Source organism: Gopherus flavomarginatus, chromosome 25 (assembly GCF_025201925.1).
Source record: "Gopherus flavomarginatus isolate rGopFla2 chromosome 25, rGopFla2.mat.asm, whole genome shotgun sequence".
In the NCBI taxonomy this organism is placed as follows: domain Eukaryota; kingdom Metazoa; phylum Chordata; order Testudines; family Testudinidae; genus Gopherus; species Gopherus flavomarginatus.
The window spans coordinates 3,291,866-3,315,933 of NC_066641.1; the positions used below are offsets into that span (position 1 = coordinate 3,291,866).

At 50.0% G+C, this 24,068-nt stretch overlaps 1 protein-coding gene across 1 annotated transcript in view; it reads right to left on the bottom strand.

Annotated features, from left to right (window-relative positions):
• Window positions 1-469: 469 nt before the first annotated feature.
• Window positions 470-24,068, bottom strand: part of WNT3 (Wnt family member 3) — a 71,455-nt gene continuing 47,856 nt past the window's right edge. The window contains exons 2-4 of the mRNA XM_050934977.1: window positions 18,229-18,470; window positions 3,196-3,461; window positions 470-949 (exon numbers count right to left, since the gene is read on the bottom strand). Of these exons, the coding sequence (XP_050790934.1) occupies window positions 470-949; window positions 3,196-3,461; window positions 18,229-18,470 (988 nt within the window). The remainder of the gene's footprint in view (window positions 950-3,195; window positions 3,462-18,228; window positions 18,471-24,068) is intronic.

Sequence of the window (24,068 nt, forward strand, 5' to 3'; positions counted from 1 at the left end):
AGGCACCTCCGTCTTCACCTGAAACACCCCATGTGTTCCCAGTTATGAGTCCATTACACACCTCTTCCAATACATCTCAGTCCTGACCTGTGTCACACTCCCCTGCCCCTTGCCAGAGCAGATTGCCTGTCATGTTGAGGCTTGTCAAACAGAGTGGAACTACCAAAAAATCCATAGATATGTGACCTAAAGTGGATATGGAATGTCTGAGCCATTGAGCTGCCTGAGAGACATCGGTTAGGTTTCGAGAGCCCATGGCTGAGTCTCCCGTGCAGAAGCTAGACTTCTCTCAGTTTGGCTGTGGTGTTCATGAAGGGGACACTTGACTCCATATACATCATGGCACAGTTTATCAGGTACATTGTGGTCTTCGGCGCCATCCTGTGACACGAGGCTGCCGTGTGAGGAATGATGCTCCCAAGTTCAATGACGCTGGCCCCCGGCTCTGGCCTAACATCCCCTACGTTAGTTACTTGCAGGTGTGGACGTCGTAGATGCGGATGCACTCCTGGCAGCTCACGTAGCAGCACCAGTGGAAGATGCAGTGGCACTTCTCTTTCCGCTTCTCAGTCCTGGTGTTGTGGCCACGCCCACAGCACAGCAAGTCGCATCCGTCGATCCCGTGGGAGGTGACGTTGCATGTTCTGTCCCTGGTCCCGAAGGAGCCGGTCTCTGGGTTGGGCTCACAGAAATTGGGGGAATTTTCATAGTATACCAGGTCTCGCTCGGTTGGGGGTTTGAAGAGGGCATACTTGGCCCGTAGGGTTTCCACCCAGCCCCGGGACTCACGGTGCTTCTCCACCACCATCTCAGAGGCGCTGTCATACTTGTCCTTCAGGTAGTCACCAATTGCCCGAAAATCTGGCTGTGCCCACCAGCAGGTCTTCACCTCACAACTTCCTGAGAGGCCATGACACTTACACTTCAGGTGCATGTGATCCAGGATCGTCTGTCCAGAAGACAAGAAGTAGATAATCAGCCTGGAAGTTCCAGCCCCACTTGCTTGGTTTCAAATCGCTCTTTTGAGGTTGCATGGATTTAGCCCAGCTCTGATCTGAGCCTGGGCTGAAGCCTGCCCACGTCTGATTTCTAAATGCCCTCTGCAATATTGCCTATGGACCCATCGCTGCACGATGGCTGCATCAAGGAGCAAGCGTTTAGAGTTAAGGGAGGCAGGAAACATGAATTCCAATCACAGCTTTGCAATAGGAACATAAGACTTGGGTCATCAAGTCCAGTTCCCTGCTATTACGGGCAACCCCATCATATAATCTGGTTCATAAATGTATCAAAATCCATCCTAAAGCCAGGTAGGTCTCTTGCCCCCACTACTTGTTAAGTGGCTGTTCCAGAGCCTTACTGCTCTGTGAGCCCAACAGACTTGCTGTGTGTCCTCAGACAAGTCATATGTGCCAAAACTCTCCAGCTGACCCCAGTTTGGGCTGCCCATCCTGAGATCGCTCACGACCTGCTTTCCAGAAGCCTCAAGCACCAGCACCTCTCCTTGACTTCAACTGGAGTTGCAGGTACTCAACTTCCGAAAAATGGGACCTACTTGAAAAATGTTGCATAAGCCTCTTTGTTTCCTCAGCCATAAGATGCAGGTAACATCAATCTCCAATTCTGATATGTGTAAAACACAATCTTTAAAGCCCAGGATTAAATCCTGCTGTCACAAAATCTTGGTTTAGATTTATCTGGACTATCCTAGAGCAGCCAGCTTTGCTTTTGACATTTGAAGGCTGAAGGAACAAAAATATTTTCTATTGGAGAAGCAGAAGTAACCACATTAAATATCTGTCCAAATCTGAATATTCAAGACCCTGTACATCAGCATTGTTTGGCAGTATAGAGAGTGATGATTCCTGAGTGCCTCTCTGCTGGCTAAAAATCCAACCCCGCCTAGAGAGAAAGTGGCACAATTCTAATCTGCACTTATCTGGGGCCTTCCATCCAAGGGCTTTACAAACACTCAGGGATTTAGACTCATGCCCCTCCTATTAACCTGCTAATACAGTTGGGGAAACTGAGGCACAGAGCAATTAATCGACTCACTCAATGCCAAGTAGTGAGTCTCTGGGAGAGCTGGGAATAGAATAGTCCTGATTCCGTGTGCCACATCTTAACTACCATGACAATCCTTCGTTCTTGTACACTCAGTCTGTCAGCCTGGCACAGAAGGAGATGGGGACTTGTCATTCTAAGGATTGGTCTCTGCAAGAAATTTCACGGGGCAAGACTAGCTGCAAAGAAATCACCCCAGTGTGAAGCAGAAAATCCCTGGCTATCTGTTAAAATCACCAGCCTTTTGCAAGTTTCTTGAGAGTGAAAGATTTGAGAGTAGAAGAGAGGAGTTAAAGAGAACCAAGCGTTCCCATGTGCAGGTGCTGTTACAGCCTGCAGGGGGAGTAACTCCTTCACTGTGTGTGTTTTAATGGTTTAGATGGTACAGCTGGGCAAAAAACCCAACCCAACTCATCATAAATAACCTCTCTGAGTAATGCTGCCTGTCTGAAAATGGCCTGTGAAGAGAATGCAGTTACAATACTCACAAAATTCCCATGTAGCTCAGGACATGCTTTGCCTCAGACCTGGAGGAAAGGGGAGAGCTCCAGTGACCAGCACCGAAGACTATATCTTAATTTGGATTTCTCCAGCAAGTGAAGAACTGCAAACCCTGGCTGGCTTTCCCCTCCCGCTCCCTGTGCCACAACACCCTGCCATGGAGAGTGTGCAAAGTACATGATCACCGTGCTCTACATGTTAGTCTTTCAGTTACTACCTTAGAAGTTAATAATGTCCCTTGCGTCTTATCTGCTAATGTGGCCAACACTGACTTACTGAAAGGCTGCTATCCTTGGAGCCTGGGTGGATCAGTGGGGTAGAGCATGGGGGGTTGGGTGGCTAGCTGTGCCAAGTGCTTTACCCCCCTGGTTTTAATCTGCCCCAGCCTGAATGAAGAGAGCCATTGGCTCAGTAACTGGAGATGCTCGGCTGGTACACTAGGGCTGCATGCATGGCAGGGTTTATTCATGGCTGTACATGCAGCCAGGGCCTGATCCACCTTCCATTAAAATCAATCGGAGTCTTCCCATTGACTTGTTGGGAGTTGAATCAGGCCATCTGCATATGCCAGGGAACTACAGTACGTGCAGGTTTTGTGGCAGAGACGGGTGGGGTGGGGATGGCACTCACCGTTCTGCCTGCTTCATTATTGTGTCTGTTCATGGCTGATCGGGCATCCGGACGGTTCTCTCGGGCATCTGCAAACTCCCGGGAAACCAGAACGCCAAAGTCAGCATCCTCACTGCAGCCCCCCCATTTCCAGCCATCACCTGGGGGTCCCTTGTGGTGCGAGTCGCAGCCGCAGATGGTGGAGGTGCCCTCAGCACAGGAGCGGGTGACAGCGAAGGCCACGCCGGCCGAAGCAATGGCGTGGACAAAGGCAGACTCTCGCGTAGCTGTGAAGAAACAGGATTTTTGTTTGCCAGAAGCCGGGAATGGGCGACAGGGATGATTCCCTGTTCTGTTAATTATCTCTGGGGCACCTGGCATTGGGCACTGTCGGAAGACAGGACACTGAGCTAGATGGACCTTTGGTCTGACCCAGTGTGGCCGTTCTTATGTTCTTGTCCATGGGATTATGTGCTAAATTAACGTTTAGCCGCTTCCCTTCCCCAAGTATCCACCAACTTCTGCGAATCTTTTCTAAAAGGTTATTTATTAATTTTTCAAAAAAATAAAATCCCAAACCCGAGCAGTTCCCTAATGAACAAGAGCTAGAGCCAGGGCATAGCCGGGGCAAGGGGGATATTGTGTTGGAATTGTGTGGTTCTAGTCCCTCTGTGTATGGCATTGGTGAGACTGATACTGGAACCCTGTCTAGTTATGGTGTCCACACTTCAAAGAGATAAAAGTCTGAACCCTTTTCAGTTTGACGAGCTACATGAGTGATTCATGGGCTGGAACAGGTGCTTTTCAGGGAGACACTAAAGGCCCCCGGCCTCTTGAATTAAGCCAAGAAAAGGTTAAAAGTTGCCTTTACCATGGTCTGTGCATATATGTAAACAGGCAAACGCTGTCTGATGATAGGGGACAAACGTATAACAAGATCTAATGGCTGGAAGCTGAATCTAAACATCCAGACTAGAAATAAAGTTCTGTTTTGTTAACGGTGAGAGTGATTAATCATTGAAACAGCTTCCCTAGGGTGCAGTGGATTCTCCATCTCCTGCAGTCTTTAAACCCAGCCTGCTTGTCTTTCAAAAGGACACACTCTAACTCAGCCGGATGTTCCAGGCTCCATGCAGGAGTCACTTGGTGAAATTCTCTGGCTGGAGTGATGCAGAAAGTGAGACTAGATGATCAGAGGTGGGTAGATTCCAAGGCCAAAAAGGCCCATTGTGCTCATCCAATCTGACCTCCTGCATAGCACAGGCTGGAGAACTGCTCCCAAATAATCCCTAGAGCAGATCGGTTAGAAAAACAGCCAGTCTGGATTTAAAAATGGTCAAGGATGGAGAATGGTCCCTTCCAGCCTTAAAATCTCTGAATCAGAGAAAGAGAGTATGGCTGAGGGGCTTCCTGGCAGAACAGCTCCTCACCAGACAGTCCCTCCTTGTGTTTGATTCAAATCTCAAACCTCACAGTCAGGGAAATGAATCTCTGCAGCAAAGGAGATAAAGCGGAAATCTCTTCCCTGAATCAGAGCAAGGGAGAAACTGGACGACCTGGAAAATAAACCAAAGAGAAGCAATCTTCATATTCTGGGCATTTCACGAGGTTTCAAGAGTAGAACTACCCTGCCTTTGCGTCCATGAATGCTCCCAGAGGCTGAGTGCAAACGGTTGAACAAGGCAGGAAAAACCAACCTCTGTCCCCTCTAGAAAGGATCAGTGGAAAGAAAAGGTCAATTGGCAGCACTCTGGACAGACAGAGAATGGTGATGAGGCAGCGATGGCTGCAGGGACCAGCGCACAGGATGAGAAGTCAGGCCCGGCCTCTTCCACCTCACTGTGTGACCTTTGGCAAGTCCCCTCTCTGGCTCATCTTTCCCCAGCGTAGCAGGTACAGAGCGGGGAACCAGTTCTCTGCAAGCCTGTCAGATCATTGCTGAGCTGTTCCTATTCATTCCCCGAAGCTCAGCAACAGCACAGGAGCCTTTTCACTCCCAGCTCCAGCAAGTCACCATCCTTCACCCTGCTGCAGTTCTAAGCGACCGGCATGCTGCTTTTCTGTGTACTGCACCTTTAAACTGCTGAGGCTCTGCTGCCTGCTCTGTTCTTTGCAGGTTGGTAGGAGGTGCTCAGTGCATGCTCTCAAGCCCATGGAGATTTTACTTTTTGGGTTTATTTTGATTTCATTCTAAACTAAAATTAATTCAGGCTGAAAGTCTGTTTTCTTGTGTCTAACTCAGCGAGCTCTGCAGACTACTGAAAATACATGGGGTCAACTTTCACTAGTGCACAATCGAGCCCTTTAAAGAGAAACCAAAGCCTGCTGCCTTCAGACTGGACAAGAACATGCCATTTGCTTCTGTAATTATAGCGGTGTCGTGCACAGACAGTAATTTGTGAATCACCAAGTTTATTAGAAACAAAATTCACTTGGATAAGTTGTGCTTGGGCACCTGGAGGTAACTTAGAGATGAGCTGGAGGGCTTGATTCCTGAGGGAAGAGGAAAAACTGTCTCCCTAGCTGAGCTAGGAGATTGAGGGGGCCAGGCTAAGCCCTGATCTACACTACGAGTTCAGGTCGAATTTAGCAGTGTTAGATCGATTTAACCCTGCATCAGTCCACACGACGAAGCCATTTTTGTCAACTTAAAGGGCTCTTAACATGGATTTCTGTACTCCTCCCTGACTAGGGGATTAGCGCTGAAATTGACCCTGCTGGGTCGAATTTGGGGTAGTGTGGATGCAATTCGATTGTATTGGCTTCCAGGAGCTATCCCAGAGTGCTTCATTGTGACCGCTCCGGACAGGACTCTCAGCTCAGATGCACTGGCCAGGTAGACAAGAAAAGACCTGCAAACTTTTGAATTTCATTTCCTGTTTGGCCAGCGTAATGAGCTCATCAGCACAGGTGACCATGCAGTCCCAGAATCGCAAAAGAGCTCCAGTATGGACCGAATGGGAGATACTGCATCTGATTACCATATGAGGAGACAAATCTGTGCTATCCAAACTCCGTTCCAAAAGACGAAATGCTGGAATATTTGAAAAAATCTCCAAGGGCATGAAGGTCAGAGGTTATAACAGGGATCCGCAGCAGTGCTGCTTGAAGCCTACCAAAGAACCTGAAAGGCAAACGGCAGCTCCGGGTCAGAGCCCCAGACTTGCTGCTTCTATGATGAGCTGCATGCCATTCTAGGGGGTCCCCCTACAACTACCCCACCCCTGTGCTTCCCTCCTCCCCCACCCCTCTCAGGCTACCTTGGCAGTTATCCCCCCATTTGTGTGACGAATTAATAAGAAATGCATGAATTTGAAACAACAATGACTTTATTGCCTCTGTAAGCAGAGATCAAAGGGGGGAGGGGAAAGCAGCTGGCTTACAGGGAAGTAGAGTGAACCAAGGATGTGGGTTTTCATCAAGGAGAAACATACACAACTGTCACACCATACCCTGGCCAGTCATGAAACTGGTTTTCAAAGCTTCTCTGATGCACAGAGCGCCCTGCTGTGCTCTTCTAACTGCCCTGGTGTCTGGCTGCGCATAGTTAGCAGCCAGGTGATTTGCCTGAACCTCCCACCCTGCCATAAACGTCTCCCCCTTACTCTCACAGGTAGTGTGGAGCACACAGCAAGCAGTAAGAACGATGGGAATATTGGTTTCGCTGAGGTCTAACCAAGTCAGTAAACTGCGTCAGCGAGCTTTTAAACGTCCAAAGGCACATTCTACCACCATTATGCACTTGCTCAGCCTATAGTTGAACTGCCCCTTACTACTGTCCAGGCTTCATGAACCATGGCAGCAAGGGGCAGGCTGGGGTAGGTGCGACCGCGCGGTGCTGCCGGCTGAGAGAGCAGCCTGAGGCAGAAGCTTCCAGCTCACACGATATTCCAGGCAGGACTGAATCTCCATTAGACAAAACTTAAAAAAGAATGAGCTGGAGTCACTCCCATTTATGTCCAGGCGCCCCCGACTGACCTCACTGAGACCGGCCCAGAGCACCCATGTCTGCCCGGGCACCCCCGACTAACCTAACCGAAGTTGGCCGGGAGCACCCACGGGATGACAACGGCTGAAAGTCATATTGTACTGTCTGCCATCCGCAAGGCAAGGCAAGGGGATGCTGCTGTGTAGCACTGCAGTACCGTGTCTGCCAGCAGCACCCAGGAGACATACGGTGATCTGAGCGGACTTCATGCTTGCCATGGTATGTCGTCTGCACGAGTAACCCAGGAAAAAAGGCAAGAAATGATTTTTTTGCCATTGCTTTCATGGAGGGAGGCCTGACGACATGTACCCAGAACCACCCGTGCCAATGTTTTTGCCCCATCAGGCATTGGGATCTCAACCCAGAATTCCAATGGGCGGGGGAGACTGCGGGAACTATGAGATAGCTACCACGGTGCAATGCTCTAAAAGTCGACGCTAGCCTCAGTACTGTGCACCCACGCTGCCGACTTAATGCATTTAGTGGGGACACACAATCGACTTTATCAAATCGATTTCTAAAAAACCAACTTCTATTAAATTGACCTAATTTCGTAGTGTAGACATACCCTAAACGTCTGCAAGAATGGAGAGGAATTAGTCATGGCAGAGCAAGGAGGGATGGGTTAAACCAAGGGAGACTATTGGTACAATGAGTCTGCTAAGGAGGGACCTACCATTCCCATCAACGCACTTGAGGGTAGGGGAGAGACATGGAGGCACATTCCCATCCCGGGTAAGGGAGCAAAAAGTCTGTGGAAGGCCTTGATGCAAAAAGAAACTTTGCAGTCGGGGACGTGGTGGTGGCTTGGAAGCCAGGAACAGCAGGGAGGCAAGGCGCTCGATACCCATCAGGGAGACGTGTGCAGAGCAGGCTGCAGCAGGAGCTGGGAAACCACGTGGGGAGCAGGCTGTGACTGATGGACACTGCAGCCAGGAGCAGGTTGGAGCAGGACTTATGGGAAAGCAACAGAGCTTGGGCAGGGAGCCAGTGCAGAGAGGCCCCAGCAAGATACACTATTGATCAATCCTGACCTGGAACCCTGCCTACATCTAAATTAATGGAGTGCAGAGGGCAACCCAGACATTACACCAGGAGAGCTCTAGCCCTCTCCTGGGCCTCTCCCCAGATGTCCAAATAGGAATTGTTCTTTTGACTTTGAGCTGTGACTATTTAGGCCACTGTGCACAGAGGATTTCCCAATCTGTTCCTTTCTTGCCAGCCTTCATTTGGTCAAGTATCTGAGCGGTTACTGGGACCCACGAGGGTTCGCATCTATGGGGTCTAGCAATTGAAGTGCTCGTAGCACTTGCCACCAACCTGTGGTACATCTGGCCATGCTACTGGCACCTTAGGGACTTGGTGTCCACCAGCCTTGAGCACCCCTAATAATGACAAAGGTGCTAGCAGTGGAGTCCAAGGAGAATGGCCCCCAGCGCGAAGGACAAAAAGGAAACATTCTACAAATATATTAGGTACAGAAGGAATCCTAACAGTGATATTGGCCCATTATTAGATGGAAATGGTAGAATTGTCAGTTGTAATGCAGAATAGGCAGAATGGTCAGTAAATATTTGTGTTATATTTTTGGAGGTGGGAGGAGATGATGAGGCATATTAGATGATAAGAGGGATGAAACACTTTCCACTGCAATAGTATCTCAGGCAGATGTTGAGCTGAAACTACTGAAGTTAGACATTTTTAAATCAGCAGGTCTAGATAACATGAAACCAAGAGTTTTAAAAGAGCTGACTGAGGAGCTCACTGGACCATTAATACTGATTTTTGATAAGTCTTGAAACAGTGCAGAACTTCCAGAAGACTGGAAGAAAGCTAATAATGCACCAATATTTAAAAAGGTGAAACCTGATGACATGGGGTAATTATAGGCTTGTCATTCTGACACCTATCCCAAGTAAGGTAATGGAGTGAGTGATGTGGGACTTGATTAATAAAGAAGTAAAGGAGAATAGTATAATTAAAGCCAATTAAGATGGGTTTATGGAAAATAGATTCTGTCAAACTAATTTGATATAGTTTCAGATGAAATTACAAGTTTTGTTGATAAAAGTAATAGTGTTGATACAACAAAATTAGATTTATGTAAGATGTTTCACTTGGTACCACACAATATTTTGATCAAAAAAATAGAATACAAAATTAACATAGCACATATTAAATGAATTATAAACTGGTTAACTGAAGGGTCTCAAAGTGTAATTGGAAACAGAGACTCATCTTCCAGCAGGTGTGTTTCTAGTGGGGGTCCCACGGGGATGGATTCTTTGGCCCTTTGCTATTTAACATTTTTATCCGTGACCTGGAAGAAAACAAAATCACCACTGATAAGGTTTGCAGAGAACACAAAAACTAGGGAAGTGGTAAATACTAAAGAGGACAGGTCACTGATTCAGAGGGGTCTGGAACACTTGATAAGCTTGGGCATAAGCAAAAAATATGCATTTGAATATTGCTAAAAGTACACCTCTAGGAACAAAGAGTGTTGGCCATACCTATGGTATGGGGGATGCTATCCTGGGAAGAAGTGACTCTGAAAAAGATTTGGGAGTTGTAGTGGCCAATTACATTTTGAGACCTATCAGTTAGCCAGTGAACAGTGCCAGCTGTTGGATGTATATATGGGAATTCTGAGGGCTAGAGAGGTTATTTTACCTCTGTTTGGCTCTGTTGATGGCTGCTGGGGTACTGGGTCCAGTTCTGGTGTTCACAGTTCAAGACGGATGTTGATAAATTGGAAAGGGCTCAGAGAAGAGCCACAAGAATTATTAAAGCCTGATGAGATCATTTGTATAGCACGGTGGAAAGCTAGCTGATCATACAGAACAAAAAACGTTTTATCAAACCATGATTTAATCCAAGCGAACAGCGGGGCTTGAACCATAGTGCTGTTGTGGCAAGAGTCAGTCAATAGATGTCACTGTTCTATGTAGTCTTACTTTTAGTTCTTTTTCTTGATTTGTGAGCAAGTGGTTAGTCTTTAAAGAAATGCTGCTGTGTTGTAAGTTTTGTTCTGTGGTTGACCTTTAGGAGAAATTCTGGGAGACAGCAGAGTTTGTTCTCTGCTTTGTGCTCTATATTTGGCGCAGTTCTGGGTACAGAGTAGCTTAGGGGAGAGGGATAGCTCAGTGGTTTGAGCATTGGCCTGCTAAACTCAGGGTTGTGAGTTCAATCCTTGAAGGGGCCATTTAGGGAAGTGAGGTGTTTAAAAAAAAAAAAAAAAAAAAAGTCTGTGGATTTGTCCTGCTTTGAGCAGGGGGTTAGACTAGATGATCTCCTGAGGTCCCTTCCAAGCCTGAGATTGTATGATTCATGGGGACTGGGCATTGATATGCAGTCTGGGATTTCTGGCAGAGGGGGTGTACAGCATGCTGTTTGGGACCATTTCTGTCCCAAGACTGGTGCATATGTATAAATGAAGCAATTTACACTAGGAATATTTCCAGACTCCATGTCCCTGATTTGTCCACCATTGGGAAGCCAATCAGCAAGGCCCCAGATTTGTTATACCTCTCGGCAGAGGGACACCAGTATTAATAAAAATCACTGCTCCTGTGGGTCACAGAAGTCAGAATCTAGCTTATGCTGTGGCTCTAGACTGTGCTCCAGCAATTCAGTTCGTTGTCTAGTAATCTATCCAGCCCAGGGGGGTATTTTCAAAGTGGTCAGCTTTGCTCTACTCTGTTCCCACTCAGTCAGTGGAATTTTTACCAGTGGCTTCACTGGGACCAGAATTAGGCTAATGCCAATGGTTTTTGGAATTCCATCCCCCAGGTGATGGGATTTTTCCCAACTCCCTTGGAGGGACTAGTTCAGTCTTTTAACTCTCACTATTTGGCCCTACTGACATCGGGAAGAAAATGGTGCTTGAGTCCCATCTCCCACTCCACTAACTCCTAACTTGGTTTATCTGGCCCTTGAGAATGGGTCAGAGGGTTATGAAATCATTTCCCAAGCTAGCCTCAGGGAGGGGTTCTGGCTGGGCATCTCCTTTTTACCATTCTGCACACAGACTAGGTGACGATCCCCTTAGGAACCAGTGTTTTAATCCAGTTCAGAGTTAGGCTAAGCAACGGTTCCTCAGCATTGTTATGTGTACTCTGGGCCCTGCCCTACATGCAGAACCAGATGGTCCCAGCCTGAAAGACAAAGGATGCAAGGGGAGAGAGATGCAGCAAAGTGAAGTGACCTGCTCACAGTTACCCAGCCAGTCATTTGACAGAGGTCTCACACCCAGTCCAGGGCCTTCTCAGGCACCTTGCTGCCTCTGAGTTTCAGAAAGAGATTTTTTCTGTCCACAAAGGCAGGAGGAAACATGAGTGAGCTGCAGGAGCAGCAAACGTGGTGATTCCGCCGTGTAGACAGGCCTCGTGCTGGAGCAGGTCCTAACGTTCTCACCCCAATATAAAAATCAGCCTAAAGGCCACCTACACTTCTCTCCCCACCAGGGCATGGGCCGGGGTTACAGAACTGTGCACCATGGTTAAATGTTGTGATGTAGGTGGGACCTAACCTGGTTTGGGGAAGTGTGTCCACCATGTGTGTACAGCCCCTAGCACAAGTCTGCCTCAGGCCTCACTGAGCCTTTGAGTGCTAGAGTAAAAATACATGTAATACATGAACTCCAGTGGGACCCTTAGATGCCACCATAACATAAATGGTTAATAACGGCACCCACTGAGTGGGTCATTGTGTCTTGCAGACAGGGCCCTTCGCACGGGACAGAAACATGGGCCTATGGAGTGGAACCAGGCTGCCTTGGTTTGAGTGATCATGAGCTAATTCAGTTAAAACTAAATGGAAGGATAAACACAAATAGGTCTGCAACTAGGGGACTGGGTTTCCAAATGGCAACCATTAAAAAATTCAGGGAATTAGTTAGGGAAGTGGACTGGACTGGACTGAAGAACTCAAGGATCTGAATGTGGAGGAGGCTTGGAATTAAAGTCAAAGTGGCATAAGCTCTCTGAAGCCTGCATCCCACGCAAGGGGGAAAACCATGTAGGGAAGGATTGAGCCCAAACTGAACAAGAAACGGCGCAAGTATTTCCAACAGGAGCTGAAGAGAAAGCAGAAAGCCTACAGGGAGTGAACGAAGGGATAGATCAGCAAGGAAACCTTTCTTGGAGGTCAGAAAATGGAGGGGAAAGTGAGAACTGCCAAAAGCCAAGCAGAGTTGGACCTTGCAAAGGAAATTAAAAGGTTCTTTAGCCATATACATAAAAAGAAAGAAGAAGTGAGACAGCTAAACACTGAGAATGGGGCAGAGATTAACAATAATCTAGGCCTGGCCCAACACCTCAACAAATACTTTGCCTCAGTTTATAGTAAGGTGAATGAGGAGCTGAGGGATAGTAGCTGGGTGGCTAATGGAAATGAGGACATGGCAGTAGAAATGACCACATCCGAGGTAGGAGTCAAACTCAAACATCTTCATGGGGAAAAATCAGGGGGCCCAAATAATCTCCATCCAAGAATATTAAAGGAACTGGCTCATGAAATTGCTGGCTCAATAGCAAGGATTTTTAATGAATGTGTAAATTTGGGAGTCATGTATCAGAGGGGTAGCCATGTTAGACTGTAGCAACAGACTTGGCAGTTGTACCCTATGGCTGGAGAATTGCTAATATAGAACCTGTTTTTAAGGAGGGGAAAAAAGTGATCAGGGAAACTACAAGCCCATTAGTTTGATCTCAATTGTATGCAAGGTCTTGGACCAAATTTTGAAAGCAGTAGTAGTTAAGGACATAGAGATAAATGGTAATTGGGATAAAATTCAGCCTGGATTTATAAAAGGTAGATTGTGCCAGACCAACCTGAGCTTTTTCTTTGAGAAGATAACTGATTTTTTTTGGCCAAGGGAATGCCTAAAGGTCTAATCTACCTGTATTTCAGTAATGCAGGTAGATTAGATCTATTCCACATGGGAAATGATTAGTTAAATTGGAGAAGATAGGGATTACTATGTGAATTGAGAGGTGGATAAGGAGCTGGTTAAAAGGGAGAGGCCAGCGGGTCGTACTGACAGGTGAACTGTCAGGTGGGAGGGCTGTTATTAGTGGAGTTCCTCAGGGAGTGTTCTTGGGACCAACCTTATTTACCATTTTCATTAATGACCTTTGCACAAAAAGTGGGAATGTGCTGATAAAATTTGCAGATGACACAGAATTGGGAGGTATTGTCAATACAGAGGGGGACTGGAATATCATACCAAAAAATCTGGATGACATTGAAAACTGGAGTTTATAGAAAGGGGATGATATTTAATTGTGCAAATTGTGCACTTAGGGACTAACAACAAGAATTTTTGCTATAAACTGGGAACATATCAGTTGAAAGTGACCAAGAAGGAGAAAGATTTGGGTATATTGGTTGATTGCACGATGACTGTGATGTGGCCATGAAAAGGTTAATGCAATCTTAGGATGTACCAGGCGAGGTATTTCCAGTAGCAGTAGGAAAGAGTTATTTCTATTGTACAAGCCCTTGGTGAGACCTCAGCTGGAAGACTGTGTGCAGGTCTGGTCTCCCATGCTGGAGAAGGATGAATTCAGACTGGAAAAAGTGCAGAGAAGGGCTGCTAGGATGATCCAAAGAATGGAAAACACACCCTAGGAGAGGAGACTCAAGGAGTTCGGCTTCTTTAGCCTAACCAAACAAAGGCCGAGGGCAGATCTGATCACTCTATAAATACATCAGAGGGATAAATGCCAGGGAGGGAGAGGAGTTATTTAAGTTAAGCGCCAGTATTGGCACAAGAACAAAGGGCTATAAACTGCCCATTAACAAGCTTAGGCTTGAAACTAGGCGAAGGTTTCTACCCATCAGAGTCGTCAAGTTCTGAAGCAGCCTCCCAAGGGGAGCAGTGGGGGCAAAAAAATGGTTTCGAGACTGACCCTGATACATTTATGGAGGGGATGGTCTGATGAGGTTGTCTACGTGGCATATGGCCTGTCTGCAACTTCTCATAGTAAATATCTCCAACGGCCGGTGATGAGACACTAGCTGGGGTGGGATCTGAGTTACTACAGAGAATTCTTTCCCAGGTGTCTGGCTGGTGGGTCTTGCCCGCATGCTCAGGGTTTAGCTGATCACCATATTTGGGGTCAGGAGGGAATTTCCCTACATCAGCTTGGCAGAGACCCTGGGCGTTTTTGTTTTGTGTTTTGTTTTGCCTTCCTGTGCAGCATGGGGCACAGGTCACTTGCAGGTTTAAACTAGTGTAAATGGTGGATTCTCTGTAACTTTAAGCTATGGTTTGAGCACTTCAGTAACTCAGCCAGAGGTTACAGTCTGCCACAGGGGTGGGTGGGAGGGTGAGGTTCTATGGCCTGTGACATGCAGGAGGTTGGAATGGATGATCACAATGGTCCCGTCTGGCCTTACAGTCTATGTAACCAAGTCTGGAACACCTGGGTTGCACCTGGATCTTCTGACTCATTTAACTAGTCTCAATGGGACCTAAAATGATTCCTTGATATTTTTTCTTGCATGTGTGGCTAGGAAGGAGACATGGGAGAACTCAGCTGGGTTACTTTTTATTTCAATGTAGACATGACCTTATGGTGACCAGCAAAAGGGGAATCTGCCTTGTGCCTTCTCAGGGGGACTGATGTCTGAGACCTTTGGTTCAGAGAGAGAGAGAGAGAAGGGTTTGCTCTACGCCTCCCTCCACCCCAGTCAGCTCTTGTCTAACCTGCGTTTGCTAAATACAATTCTGCCAGTCATGCTAGGAAAGCCCGAACGATGACTCTCCGCCCCCCCTGCAACCCCCACCTCTATGGACGACCAGAGCATCAGTAGGTAGCTGGGTAAGGGGGCAGGAATTGGTATTTTGATGATTTGTAACTGTAACTCACTAGCTCAGGAAAGAAGCTGGCCAGTCTAGAATGGGATTCAGGGGACAGGGTCATTTTCTGCCCTGCTACAGCCTTCCTGCGTGACCCTGGGTGAGTCACTTAGTGCTTGCTCCGAAGCCGACAGGTGGCTCTGCTGCACATGGAGATAATAGTACCGACCCCTGTCCCAGGCGCACTGAGAGGGGCTCAGCCTATAGTGCTGAGGCCATGTCAGTTCTGAGAGGGAAACCCTGGGGAGAAAAGCTCCTTGGGGTTAAAGATTCCACATGCCTGGCCCTGGGCCGAAGGGTTGAGAGACCTTCCACTGTGCACGTGAATTATCCCAGGGGAAGAAGTGGAGAGCCCAAACCCAACAGATGGCAAGTATCAGAGGGGTGGCCGTGTTAGTCTGATCTGTAAAAGCAGCAAAGAGTCCTGTGGCACCGTATAGACTAACAGACGTTTTGGAGCATGAGCTTTTGTGGGTGAATACCCACTTTGTTGGATACATGCATCCAGCAAAGTGGGTATTCACCCACGAAAGCTCATGCTCCAATACAGGACTAATAGAGGATGTTTACTTTTCATGTTTAAAGCAGTGCAACATCCCCAGTGAGAACAAACTCCAGCCAAAGAAGTAACTGCTTTAAGCTTGGGAGTGTCAGAGCCGTGCATGGTTCTTGTCCGTGGCAGGGGAATGCACGTTAAGCCACGGTCAGAACATGCTTTCTGTATACACAGGCAAGAACAAGGCATGCTCGACCACAGCCACGTTTACTCCTGGTTTGTTTTTGTCCTGCAGCCCCAGAGCCAGCTTGGCAGGAGCCCTGTTCAACCCCAGCAGGCCAATGGGGGGGGGGGTGAGAAGAGGCTCCCCGGCGGGGAAGGCCTGGCGCTATGAATGAATCACTTGAAAATCTCCACTGGGTCTGCACAAGGCGTTGGGAAGAAATTTCCCAGCAGTGAAATGAGCAAGCGAAGTTCCCAGAACCAGGGAGGGGCCAGGAGGGAGGATTAGCGAGGGCTTGACAGTGCAGCGCTGCAACTGTCTCCCAGCTGGGCCTGTTACCTGCTGGGCCACTCAATTTGCCATTGTTCCCTCGGTGTCACACTGTATTACCAGCATAATGCAGAATGTTTCCGCCACCCAATGGCCCCCCAGCACAGAGCGCTGGCATTCCCCGAGACCCCGCGTAGCAACGGGCCAGTGTCCCCGGCCTGCTGGCCCCGGCCAATCCTGCCAGCCCGGCTGGGAAAGCCCTAGTGATGGCTCCCCCCAGCCCCCACCCCTAGAGCAGAATGGTTAAAGGGCGTGTGAATGGTGCAGCACTTTGAAACCACGGTAGCGCTGGGCCGTATCACTCACCCTGCTCACAGTAGGGGAGGCAGCTTAGCTCTTTCTCATCCGTCTAAGCTTATTTTACTCTCTCCCTCTTTCTTTTCTCTCCCCCTCCTCTTAAGTCTCTGGAGTTGATACTGAGATGGCCCCAGACCCCCTGATCCCATCCTATACACCCCTGTTTAGATGCAAATGACTGCAAGTGGCATGGCTGAGAAAAGCCATGGGGTTATCGTGATGCTGTTGGCCTTTTCACAGCTTGTGTCATGGGCTCTGTGCTCCCTCTCACTCAGCCAGAAGCACCAGGATGCCCTGACTCCAGCCCCCTTCCACTGCATCTGGTCCCCTTTCTGCTCCTCGCAGCCTGGCAGTGCCTGTCGTTGCTAGCACAGGATCTGGGGCTGCCTGGGGGAAGTGGCACCCTTTGTCCAGGGGAATCACTGAGTGGGCGGGGAGCAAATCCAGCCCCTGGCAAGGGTGGCTGGGAGTTTCCCCACAGGGCAGCAGAGGTGCTGGGGACCAGGCTGGGGTGCTGAGTCTGACCTACAGTGTGTCAAATTCCGAATGCCCTCCAGCTCTGGTTTCAGCTGGTTCTAAATCCTTTGACCTTCCCTGGCACAGGCATCAGCCTCCCTCATCAACATTACTGAAGACTCCCAGCCACTCTGTGGTCAGGAAACATTAACTGTCCCCATTTCACAGATGGGGAAACTGAGGCACTGAAGGGGAAATGACTTCTTCAAAGGCTGTGCAACAAATCAGTAGCAGAGCTGGAAATGAGTTGCAGGAGCTCTGACTCCTTAGTCCTCTGTTTCAGTGCCCAGAGCAGTTGTCTTCTCAGAAGCAACCGGATGAGGGGTTCTAGTCTTTGTGGGTAGGGAGGTGCCTCACATCCCTGCTATTAACAGAGGCCTGAAGGGGGCCCAGCTCAGCCCAGAGGGAGTCTTGGAACAGAGAGGGGAGATGAAAAAAGCAGCTCCCGTGAAGGGGTCCTGCAGACCTTGGGGCCTGTGGGCTCTGGCAGGTGGTCCTAGGCAGCCCCTGTGTGCAGCTGGGGCGGCTCTGCCCTGGAGTACAGCACCGGGAGTCTGAGCCAGAGGGACTGAGGATCTGCACCGCTGAGCAAATTAAGGCAGCAGCTGTAGGACCCCCCCATGGCTCTGGCCAGGCTGCAGCCTCCCCTTGCTGCCACTCCAGCCCACAGGCCAGGCCTTCAGGACTAGGGGAGGACACGGGGCGTTGGCTTTCCTCCCTCCAAGCCACTTTCACAGAGTGCTGCTGCCAAAGCCTCTGGCCAAGCCCAGCTGAGCCTCCCGCTGTCCTGTGGTGCCTGGGGCCGGAGGGCTGGGGTGACCCTGGAGCCGTGGGCCTGCGTGGTGTTCACCGACTCCCTTGGCAAGGCCAGGGACACCCTGCCCCAAAGACTCACACGGGGCAGGGGGAAGGGGGCAGGGGCATTTCTGCTTCTAGTTGCAATCTGCCACCAAGGCAAACTCCCTAGCGGTGGGGACTTGTCTGCTGAGAGCTGCTGTCATGAGCAGATCTTCCCTCTCCACAGCCCAGCTGGGACATTCAGCAGGGCCTGGGCAGCAAGGCCAGATCCCTGGCATCTGCCACTGAAGACTAGCTTTGCAGGGGCTGGGTGACCGTGGGCACGTCCTGTCCCATCTCTGTGCCTCTGTCTCCCCTCTCACCTTCGTGAGCTCCTTGGGCAGGGCCTATCTCTCACTGGGTCTGTTCGGCGCCCGGCACGATGGGCCCTGATCTCAGCTTGTGCCTCGGCATGGTCCTGGAATGCAGCTAAATGGAAGAACCTCCCCCGCCCAACCCGTCAGCCTTTGCCTGGTGCGGCAGCTGCGTGGCTCCCTTACCTTTGTCCAGGACGGGCCCGAAGATGGCTAGGCTGTCATCAATGGTGGTGCAGTTCCAGCGCCGGCCCCGGAACTGGTGCTGACATTCCTGGATCCCCAGCTTCACCCCCTCGGCCACGCTGGGCATGATTTCAAGATAGTTCCGGCAGAAGCGGAGCTGCTTGGGCACCAGCCCGGGGATGGAGCCACACAGGATGGGCTGGGACCCCAGCGAGGTGTATTGCTGGCCCAACGCGAGGGACCTAGGAGGGGAAGCAGAGACCACGTAAGGGCACTTGGGAATTGATGCCACCACGGGGAGAAAGCCGGCTGGACTCCCCCCTCCCCTGACCCTGACTGAGCCTCACCAATCTTCCATTAAACTCACTGTATGTTTTAGAGAGGTGACAAGTGTCCAGCCAGGGTTACCAAGGCAAACAGAGCAGGTGTCCTGGGTAATGGCCTTGCTATGAGAAGTGCTGGGGGGCCGCCCAGGCTGACATGGGCTGGGTGCAATGAGTGGCCATTATGGCAGAGAAAGGTGAAGTTACTCGCACGCTGTCACAAGGGTTAGCGGGAGCAGCATGGCTCACTGGCCAGGGGGCTGGCCAAGCTCTCTCCTCCCCTGCTCTGCTATTGCTTTGCCGTGTGACCTGGGCTGAGGCTGACACCCTCCCCCTGCCGTGTCTCACGAGGCTTCCAGTGCAAGTGGGTTACAAGCTCGGCTGGTGGGGTTGAGGTGCTGCTGTGATGCAAGGAGAACAGATCAGTGCCAGAACTGAGACAGGCCCAGGAGCCCTCACTCCACATGCTAACAGCCTGGCCCCTTGATTTGATTCAGTCAGCTACCCAGTGAACTGTCTGTTCGCACTAACAGAGCTGGACCTCCCGGAGAACTCCCAGTGGAGCAGCCCCCACCTGCCATCAGTTCTGTGTGTTGGGGCTCTGGGGCTGGGGGATCAGCATTGCCCTTGTTCCCTTTAGGGTTGGGGGATAGGTCGAGAGGAACCCCTTAGGGAAAGGTGCAGCGTGAAGCAGGCGCCTCCAGCTGGAATCACTTTATGGGTGGGAGGGCAGCTGTCATCCCAATGTGCACACAACATCCACCCCTGGCAGGAAGGCAGCAGCTGACCCTACTAAGGATCAAATGTGTGACCATCAGTGGGTGCTGGATGGATTAAACAGGAATCGAAGGGCTGCAGGTCTAAGGAAGGGACTAGAGAGGAGAACAACTGGGGCCAGTGGGTTGAATTTTTGTGACGCAGATGGATGAGACAGGGTCTTTCTGAGCATGCTTCTAGCTGGGCATTGGCCATGGAAAAAGAGCCTAACTGACTGCTGGAACCTCCCAGACACTGGGGAAGGCCAGTGTTCTCCTGCTGGTCAGAGCCAGATGTGGAGCCCATGCGCTTCCTAGAATGCCCAGCTCCTGCCCCGCAGCTGCCTGCCTGTTGCAGACCTGGCTCACAGGGGTGGGCTGTTGCAGGGCATGGCAGAGCCGTGAGTGTCTGTGTTCGGGGCCCAGGCAGAGCTCACAGCACAAGGCTGTTGCTGCAGCAGGTAGCACCTTTTGACAAGTGCTCTGCTCTGGTGGCTTGGTACCAACAGGGCCGTGCCTTGAACGCAGGCACCAGAGACTAGGGCTGATGGTCACGCAGGGCAAAGCCCCAAAGTCTACAGCTGATGCTGCAGCCTTGGGCAGAGTGTGAGGCCAGAAACATTGGGCGGACATGTTGCACACGCAGTTCTTACATGCACAGTGCCCAGATAACGCCCACTCCCTGGAAGGACCAGCCACCCCATCCTGGGCGTTAACTGCACCCTTGGGTTTCACGAGCAGATGTGGCTGAGCCCTGCGGGGGGGAGGGCAAGGAGCCAGTTTAATGCTCCATATTCACTCAGCAGCCAGAGTCTCTTTCTACTGCTGCTCATGTTCTAAGCCCTCACCTGCCAAAGAGAGACCAGCGAGCTGTTGCAGCTGGAGCTGCTGGGCCTATGGCATGCCACCCCCCCTGGACACCAGCCTCCCCAAGCATTTTACAAGCCCCTAGTCCAACAGCTGGGTGCAAATCCAGGGTCCGGGTCAGGCTGACATGCTGACTGGTGCCCCTGTTTCTCCCCACTGTGGTTGGGACGCCCCAGGTATTGCTGGCAGCTCTCTCCTCCGGACTCCACCCCACAGCCTAGTGGTTGGAAATCATCCCTGGTCCCAGCCACTGTGCGGGGCACAAAGGGCTGCTCCAGGCGGCCCCGAGCCCCTTGGTGTCAGGCGCACTGGGTCAGAAAGTGTTGCTGTGGGCGGGAAAAGCTGAACTGCTGGTGCAGGATGAGTGAGATGCCAACCTACTGCATGCACACAATGTCCCTGCACAATGACCTACTTCCTTGGGTGACCCCCAGGCCTGGTCCCCACTGCCCCTAGAGAAGATGTTGCAATGTCTATCCATTAGAAGATGCAATGACATAGTACTTGTTACGAATGCGGCATAGGTTCCAGTGTGGAACTCATAATATGCCGCTCCGAACAGAAGGCCGAAGAAAAAGAGGGTTGACCGATTTAGCGTGGCTTACAAGAGTTGGTGGGGGTAGGAAAAGCTCAGCTGTCATTAAAAAACCCATACGTGTCTGTGGGATGTGCTGTAGCAGTCAGAGCTGGAACTTAATCCAGCTCTTGACACCCACTGCAGCAGTGAGCAAGCGAAGGAACAGCTACGGAAATGGAAAGCGGTAGCAAGAGAGGAGGATATTCACCGCACACAAAATAAAGGCAAACACAACAGGGGGCTGCAAGGACGGGCAAGCAAAGCCTGTATTACAGGGACAACAAAAACAGGAAAAAGGCAAAGTCCAGTCCATGATGCCCCTGGAGCTTATTGCAAAAAGCTAAATCGTTCTGTAAAGAGCGCTGGAAACAGCCCTGTACCGTACACTGGTGGGGAGTGACAGCAGCACAGATTGTCTGAGGCCCCACGCGCTGTGCTGGGGCTGTGCAGAGCAAAGGAAAAAAAGTGGTTTTCACAACTCAATCGTCTAGCGTCACCCAGGCCCCCAGCAAAGACAGAGGCTCTGCCTGCACCAGAACGAGCTGCACCGATCACTGCAAAATTGTACCGGATAAATTCCTCAAACTGCTGAAGCAACTCCCAGCTAAAATTCAACAGTGGCCAATGAGTGCCTGGGGCACGCTGACATGTCCATGCAAGGGCAAGCACCACAAACTAGCCTTTGAAATAATTGCAACACCTCGTGCCTCTGTTCTCAGCGGATTGAGAGGAAGGCAGGCTGGGCCAGGTGGTAGATGATGCAGTGCTATACAATGCAATAGCCAGCCCCACTCATAGCCAAAGGGGCAAATACTCAAAATGTCCTTCCTGGAAAACATCGCTGGAAATCAACCTGGAGGTGACATCACCACCACAAGCACCATGCAGAGTAGCAGCTCCTTGGAAGGACAAATCACCTCCCCACTCCTGCTCACCACCCCCCTGTATATCCATCCGAGACTGGCATTAGCCATGTTCTCGCACTGGGAGCTCATGTTCAACTATTTGTGAACCCCCTGCCCGCAGAGTCCCTGCGTTCTGGGATACAGGCCCCCAGTCTGTAGGGCTGACCTGCATTGCTTCTGCTGGATTATAACTTTGCATTTGGCTGTATTAAAATGCATTTTGTTTAAATGAGCCCAGCAAACCAAGCAATTGAGATAGGTCTGGGTGACTGCCCTGTTCTCACCCTTATTTACCACTGGCTCGGCCAGTCTTTGCATTATTCACAATATTTATCAGCCGTGATTTCTTTATATTTACTTCCAGGTGATTGGTAAAAATGTTGAACAGTGTTAGGCCCTTTTGATGATGATTCCCCCATGGACAACTACATTTTGAGTGCCGTCAATTAGCCAGTTCCTAAGTCACTTAGTGTGTGCTTTATTGATACTGTGTAGTGCTAGTTTTTCATCAAAATCCAATGCCTTACAAAAGTCTAATTATATTACAGCTCCTCAGTTACCTTTGTCACTCAAACCTGCAATCTCATCCGAGAATGAAGTCAGGTTTGTTTGCCAAGACCAATTTTCCGTAACACCGGCAATTGTGGGGCAAGAACTTTGAAATGAGTTCACTTTGCCGCAATCCTCAGGCCTTGTTAAAGGCAATGCCAAAGAACCAGCTGCCTCTAGAGTTAATTGGGTGCAATTCTCTGGCCTGGGTTATGCAGGAGCTCACACAAGAGGATCCTAATGGTCCCTTCTGGCCTTGGAATCTAGCAGCACAGAAATCTCCTGAGCCAAAGAGCAACGTGAGGAACTCAGACTAAAACTACCCAAAGCAGATACAGGAGCAAGCTGACTCAAAAGACTATTAAAAGAAACTTAATTAATGAACTTAAAAGACTATTAAATGAAATTAGTCAGTTTCCATTATAGGAAGGGAGTTGCTACAAGAGTCCCATTATGGACATGTTTGCACACATGTAAATGGGTAACAAAAAGAGCACCGTATTCAGGGGTATAGGAATATATATATATAGCATTATCTGTTAGGCGATTCATTCAGGTTCTCGTATATATGGCTAATGGCTTCTGGTGGGCAGCTCTTCTTGTGCCTTGGTTTCCACCCCCACATCTGGGCCTATTTCCTGTGTCTTCTGCTCTACTGGGAAGAGGCAGTGGCTCGCCGTGAGCTGAAAGCAGAGCCATGGGATTTTAGGGCTTTTCCAGTGTAGGCTTGTGGATAGTGTATTGGATCGGTATTCAGTGGACCGGACTGTTAGACCCCGTTTGGCCACGGATCTGCTGTGTTGCCTGGGGCACACCCATTCCCTCGCTGGGCCCGCTTTCATCTCCCCGTCTGTCAGACCGCGAGATCTTTGGGGCAGGCACTGTGTGTTTTGTACAATCCCTGATGCAGGTGAAAGACAAGGTATCTAAATGTAAGAGCAATGCAGAAGCCCATGGACGAGGAGCCTCAGAAGTTCAGGCCCTGCTCTTTCCAGGTCAGGATGAAAACGGCGTTGAGCTGAGAGGACTAAAGCAGTTCCAGAGCAGGTGACATTCGGAAGGAGCAGTGGGATCTGTCCGGGAGGGTCTCTGGCAGAACGAAGCTCAGGAGCTGGAATCATTTTTTCTATTTCAGAATTATACACTTTGTAAAAGTAGGATCAGATTTACAGAAGGGCACTTGCAGAAATGAATGTGCCCAATTTACAGACCTATTCATCTTGATTTGCTGATGAGTGACAGGTGTGTGCATATGTAACTCCAGGTTTATGTGCATCAAGAGTTGCACACCCGTACCAGGGCACACACAGCTGTTTAAATCTGGCCCATGCTATTTTAGAGGAAGGAATGTGAAGTACCGGCTGCTTTCTCCATCAATGCACCTCAACACGTCTCACTCCTGAACTGCTGCACCCCGATATTTCTGTCCTGGGATTCATCAGAGCAGCGATCCTCCACTGTCCTCAAGCCCATTGCATGGAAAATCTAGGGCTAGATCCACAAAGGGACATTGCCGGGCTAGAGCCATTCTTGTGCTCACTCACTCTGGCCCAATGTTTCTTTAGTTGTTTACCCTTGGGGACCCCACGCCTATGTGTCTTTGGGAATCTAGCCTTCATCTAGAGCAGCCTGCATGGGGGGGCGGGGGTGTCTCACAAGCTCTCCTGTTGAAGCTGTTCCACTTTGTATAAAGGTTTGTTGGTCTTTGATTCCCCACCCCTCCAAGCCACAGAGTCCTTCTCAGCCCCTCTTTGGGTACTTAACGTAGCCCAGGGCGGGGGCGCTCACCTGGACTGGCATCTGGGTCTGGTGCCTGCCGGGGCATGTCCACACACCTGCCTGGGCTTCAGCCCTTACCCCGAAG